Here is a 6,026-nt window from a genome sequence, read left to right on the forward strand (position 1 = left end):
AGACATGGAAAGACCTCGTGTGCAACCTCTCTCACTGCACACAAGATGTCTCCCTGCTCTCCCTGGCCTGCCATCCTTGGGGGGTGTTCTTGCAATCTTTCTGTATGTTTCCTTTGACGAAGCATGTTCTGTCTTCAAAGAAAGTGTCAAAAATGTGAAATTAAGTACTTTTTTTATTTGTTTGAATACAGCATTTAATAAAATATCAAACCTTAATTTTTTCCCATTAATTATTCAACTTTACATGTAAATATCAATATATGTGGGGAAAAATTACAGGTCTCTAAACACTTCATAAAAAATCATGCCATGTAAGTGAGGCTAGCATGTCTGTGGTTTGGCCTAATCAGGATCGGAATCACAGAATCACTTAGGTTGGAAAAGACCTTCAAGGTCATCAAGTCCAACCACTGGCAACTCCTTGGGTGCTGCACCAGTCCCAGAGCAGGAGTCATCTGCAAGAGTGGATGGTTGAAGTAGTCTCAACTTGATCTCCACAAGTTCCTCTCTTTTGGGAGGAAAGGAGGGAATTAACCCTCTCCCTGCCAACACTTGGAAAAAATGATTTGTTTACTGTCACCACACCAGGTCCCCCAGGGAATGATCACATGAGCCAGGGATCCTTCATAGATGATGTGAGGGTAAGCTTTCCTCTTCAGAAACCATTCCTGTGCAATCCACAGGCCTGCAGGAGAGACCCTGCACCAGGGAGGCACAAGCCATCTGGGAAAGCTACAGCTGAGGCAGATACTGCAGGTTTTCCACCGGAGATTGCATAGACAAACCTATCCTTGGCCCTTTGAAAGCCTGCAAGCTGCAGCATGCAATACAATACTTTGTGGTACTGAAGGACCTTCTGAATGAGGGTCTCACATTAATTAATTAAGCCTCAGAGTACCTAGAAGGAAAATCTATCCTATTTTACCAGCAAGTACAATGAGTATGCAAAGGTCACAGAGAATAGAGGAGCAAAGGAACGAGAGATCCTGGTGTCCTGACTTCTAACTCCTTGCTGCATCTATTAGCTCATGAGTCCCCTACAAAGGACACACATGAAGGACAAACAGTGACCCACATATGTGCCCCAAGGGATGCCGCAAGGAAAGGTTCAATAAGGAACTGGAGAATGACTAACGGGTTACACAGATTGACACAGGTCAGTAAAGAATATGGCATCAAGAAAATCGATCCTTTCCAAGCCTCCAGCCACATGCTTATGTCAGAACCAGACGTGACTTGTGTCTGTGTTTCATACGATACCACCAAGTAGCGACCAAAGGGCTTTCCTTCATGTTTAAGTAATGACATGCAATGTAATGCCGACAGACGCCTTTTCACAGGGAGAAGGAAGCAGAAGGACAAGGGTTTGGGTGGGCTGAGGCAGAATCCGGGTCTTCTCTGCCTCTCCCACCCTTCCCTCCCCTCCCCTGCCCACATGGCTTGCAAGCTGGAGGTCACTGGTGGCTGGACGTGCCCATCTGACTGCAGTGCCAAGGAGACACGCACATGGGCGCTGGAAGAGAGACCAACCTGTGTATGATTGGGGTGTGTGGGCTCAGCGTAGCAGCTACAGTGTCTGTGCGAAAGACAGGAAGCTGCCATGGGGAAGAAAAGGAAATGTGCTTTACAGGTCATCATGGAAGATGGTTGGTATCACTATGAGATCTTTCAGTACAAGTGCTGCCAAATACTTGAGTCTCATGGCTTTCCAAGCACATCGTTTCGCATCTCTCAAAGCTCAAGCAATTTCAGTTTGCTCATGCAGGGAACTTTTGATAATTTGCCAAACTAAAGTAAATATCAAGAGTGTCGCTGTAGGAAAAGAATATAATGTATAATCAATAAGGGATGTTCAGCCAAGCTCAGCTGGCACTTCAGGACTAGCAGTGTAAGTATTGCATGTGTACATCCCAGCAACAAATGTCTTTGTTTTTTATCTTGCAGCTGGAATGGAGATTGATGGACAAGTTGAAAGTGACACAGAGACTGGAGGTAACATAGAGATTTAAAAATACATTCTTCTTTGAAATATAAAAGGTGATAACTTTTATTTTTCTCTCTGGCTTTTGACTTGCTCTACAACTGGAATATTTCATAAAATCTCATAAGCTACTTGTAGGCAAGCAGACTTTTCCCTTGAGGTTTGATTTTTAATAGTGATATGTAAAACACTATTTTTAAGGAGTCTGTCCCCTTTCATCCATGATCCTAGAGCAGGAAGCTGATGGAGTCCATGTCCCTTGGCAGTCTTCCCTAGAAAATGAGGCATCACAGCAAAACACCACCCCATGCAGAGCTGGGAATATTTTGCACCTCACCGAGGTCTTGCTTGCCCTCCCAGTAATGCTTGCTTAGACCATAACACACTGGTATCTTGATTAATCATAGCCATGAGAAGATAATGATAAAAATGAAAATGGATTGGAAGTAGGCTAATGGCTATTAGGAAAATCGGGAAGAGCCAGTGACAGGACTAAAAAGAGCTTTAACACTCTATGTATAGCAAACAAAGAGAAATGGCTAAGGGGTAGGATTAGAGCATTAAATAAAAAGAGATCAGAGGTAAGATCATAACAGCACTGGACAGGTGATATGAATGTAGATTCTACTGCAGAAACAGCTCACAGCTGTGTCTGTACCATCCACAAAATATGAGAAAGAAATTAGTAAATGACCAGGATTTATTTTTTTTTTTTAATCATATCCACCTTTCTCATACAGGCAAACGAAAAACTAAGATAAAAGTTAGAAATTTATGCTCCACATTTAACCTAACCTATGATACACTGCAGATTAAAACCATGACAGTTGACTGCTCAAAACAAGAATTTTCTCAAAAAGGATCACTGACCGAAATTCGGCTGAGTCGGACTGTTTGTTACATTGTAACTGAAACCTACCTAATGGCTCCTGAGAAATGAGCTGAAAGCTTCTTCTTGTTCACAGTGACAGGTGTGACAACAACCTACTAATTTTTTACCACTAGCAAGAAAAACTATTTTCTTGTTACTAACTTATAACTTTTCACCAAAACAAAAATGCAAATACTCAAATTCTTTTTGCTCTGATTTTCGTCACCTTTTTAGATTGCTCATTTTTCACTCTGTATGCCATTAGAGAACAATTTTCTTCTTTCATTATAACTTCTCCAGTCCTGGTGAATAAAAAACAATGCCAAAATTACAATTATTTTTTTTCTTAACACTTTATTTTCATCAGGCAATTTTTTTTTTTTAATTAGAAGCCAAAATACTCTTGAAAACTCACTATTTATTTTCATGTACTTGGTTTAAAGGGGATGGAGGGGCTTGGGGTTTTTTGAAAATGTTTTTCCACTTTCCATAATGTTCTGCAGTTAAATTATGCTCCATCACAGTCCTTCAAGCTCTAAGCACTTCTGACTTTTAGACAAATTATTTTTTTTTATCTTGCAATGTCAGTAAGAAGGAAACGTGCATCAGAGACTACATGGATCAGGGTGGGAGGGATGTTGTCTTCTCTGGATATAGACCTTCCAATAGAAAAGAAAACTCAGAGAAACAAGACCTGGTGCTGCCTAAGCTGTACCTTTTCTCTATATAAATAGAAAACCTCCATCCCTAGCCTTGAAAAGTAAACAGTTTTCAAGGTCATTACACCAACAAGTATGCTAGATACTCTATAGCAAACTGCAATTTCTGTTTCCATAGCTCTACTGTGTTTACAGGTACAGGAAGATATTTGTGCTCTCTGATGGACAGACTTCTGCATTTGTAACTAATTTCCAATGTTCTTCTGGTCACGTGTCAGTCACTGATGTGCTAAAATTAGCCATACTATCTTAAATGGGAGTTGCGTAACCAAAGAGTTGGACTGGTGTAATGCAAAGCCCACTGAGCTCAACAGGCTCATTGACTTCATTAGGGTTTGCACCAGGCCTGTACCTTTCTGATGAATCTTTATTTTGCCAGCAAGGAAAGATAAGTTTTTCCCAAAGTATTTATTTTTCATCTCTTGCAGAAGATGAAGTAAAGGACAAGACACCTAAGAAACAATCCCTCCAGGAAACAGGCAGAGCAAGCAGACTTGAAAGAAAGAAGCAAGAGAAAGACAAAGGAGAAAATGAGGGTGGAGAGGAAGACAGTTGTAGCCAACAAAACAGAGCTTCTAAGGGAAGAAACAACCAAAGGAAAAACAGTGACAGAAAAAAGAAAGGAGGAGAAGGAAGCCATCAGAGACAGAGAGGCAAAAAGGCTCCTACCAAAGATCAAAAGTCAGAAAATAAAGAAAAGCAAACAAACAAGAAAGGAGAAGAGGGGGAGAACAAACAGAAGACAGACAGGAAAAACAGGTAATTAAGCAATCCCTGAGTATAGCAGATCAACATGCCATGAGCTTGTGGTACATGGGTAAGGACTGCAAGACCAATAGACTGCCAATAAGTTACTGCTCTCCAAAAGGGTTAAGACCGTGGAAAACAGCACTAAAAATACCATGTGGCCAAACTCTGTCCAAGGTCATCTGCTCTTATCATTTCTTAGCCAGGATGAGATCCATGCATGTAATGGAGTCCTAGTGTGTGTAGCAGGGGGTGGACAAGCACTCTTAAACAAGGCAGCTTGAGCAACTCATACATGGCCACATTTTTTTTCATTGGTCTATGGAAACATTTGGGTTATTTTCATATTTTTAAATCTCTTCCTCTTTCGAATCTTGCTTGTCCCAGCCTTCTGCTTTTCCCCATAGCTTCCATTTCCCTCTGAAGGCATGAAAAACATCTCTCCAGAGCCAGCTGTAGCCCTAGGCAATGCTTCTCTAGCTGAAGCATGGGCCAAAGAGCAATGTTGGGTCAATTATGGTGAGATGCAACTGCCTCTTGGTTATCCTGGCTGGACCCAGCCTTGCCCTGAGCACAAAGGGGCTGTTCTGGCATTGTACCAAGCCAGGGAACAGTGAGGCACTGTACCCACATCAGAGTGGGATCCTAAGAGGACAGTGGCACTGTGCCCACCCCAAGCAAGACCTTTCCTCTAAGTCCTGCAAGATTTTGCATTTTGTGCCCTTCATTTTCTGTCTCTCCCAGTACTACTTCTGCTTCTTCCAACTCATCTGACGAGGAGTCGCTGTCAGAGGAAGAGCTCGCAGTGCTGATGGAGCAGGTGGAGCAAAAGAAAAAACTGATTTCCACCATGAGGAACAAGCCCTGGAGGATGGTGAAGAAGCTCTCAGTGCTCAGGTACACATCACACTAGGAACCACATCCCTGGGGTCTCTGCTGTCAGACGCACTTGGCACTTCCTAGAAATTGCATTTTGCTGCTGCTACTGCAAAACTCCAGTCTCAGAAAAAGCAACTGGCCAGCCTGTCTGGGTTTAAATGATCAGAATTAAAGTGTGGAATTTGATTTTCAGCCTCTGTAACCAAAGAATGGACAAGGTGCAAATCTGTTCAACTGATACACACAGCAAGGTCATTCTACCCTTGTATTTAAAAGCAAATGACTCACTACTGTCGGGCTACTTGCTAAAGCAAACTCAGTGTCCTGGTTTGCTTATTCATGGCCATTGTCAGAAAGAAATCAGAGCAGCAAAGTGTCGTGTTACCTCATGCTTCCTCTGATTGTGCTGCTTGGAAAAAATACTGTATTATTTGCCGAGGTTTATGAAGCAAAAATAATACAGCCTCCCAGCCCACATTGAATGTGGGAAAAATTCAGGCAGATGCAGAGCTCCCATTGTGCAGGACAATGGGAGGCAGCCAGGCAGGGTTGACCAGGACCATTCCCATGTTGAGGAAATGTTTCAAGTCCCAGCTCTACTGGTTAAAAATCATCTGAAACCCCTTTCTATCAGGAGGGCTTTTGAGATAGCATTGTATACCAAGAGGCTACTCTGAGCTGCAGTGACAGGGCTGTGAAGGCTGGTAGTCACGTGTGTCTCTGCTTCTCTTTTTTATCCCCTGAGGGCCAAGACCTGCTCCATCTTCCATTAAAATCAGAAGCCTTGAGCACTGCCAATTATTTCTAAAAATCTGGGAAGAGAGCTATG

The 6,026-nt window shown here is 42.4% G+C and overlaps 1 protein-coding gene across 1 annotated transcript in view; it reads left to right on the forward strand.

The window, feature by feature from the left end:
* Positions 1-1,600: 1,600 nt before the first annotated feature.
* Positions 1,601-6,026, forward strand: part of TMC2 (transmembrane channel-like 2) — a 31,250-nt gene continuing 26,824 nt past the window's right edge. The window contains exons 1-4 of the mRNA XM_010001703.1: positions 1,601-1,646; positions 1,945-1,992; positions 4,000-4,330; positions 5,063-5,215. Of these exons, the coding sequence (XP_010000005.1) occupies positions 1,601-1,646; positions 1,945-1,992; positions 4,000-4,330; positions 5,063-5,215 (578 nt within the window). The remainder of the gene's footprint in view (positions 1,647-1,944; positions 1,993-3,999; positions 4,331-5,062; positions 5,216-6,026) is intronic.

This window comes from Chaetura pelagica, unplaced genomic scaffold (genome assembly GCF_000747805.2).
Source record: "Chaetura pelagica isolate M959 unplaced genomic scaffold, ChaPel_1.0 scaffold657, whole genome shotgun sequence".
In the NCBI taxonomy this organism is placed as follows: Eukaryota; Metazoa; Chordata; class Aves; order Apodiformes; family Apodidae; genus Chaetura; species Chaetura pelagica.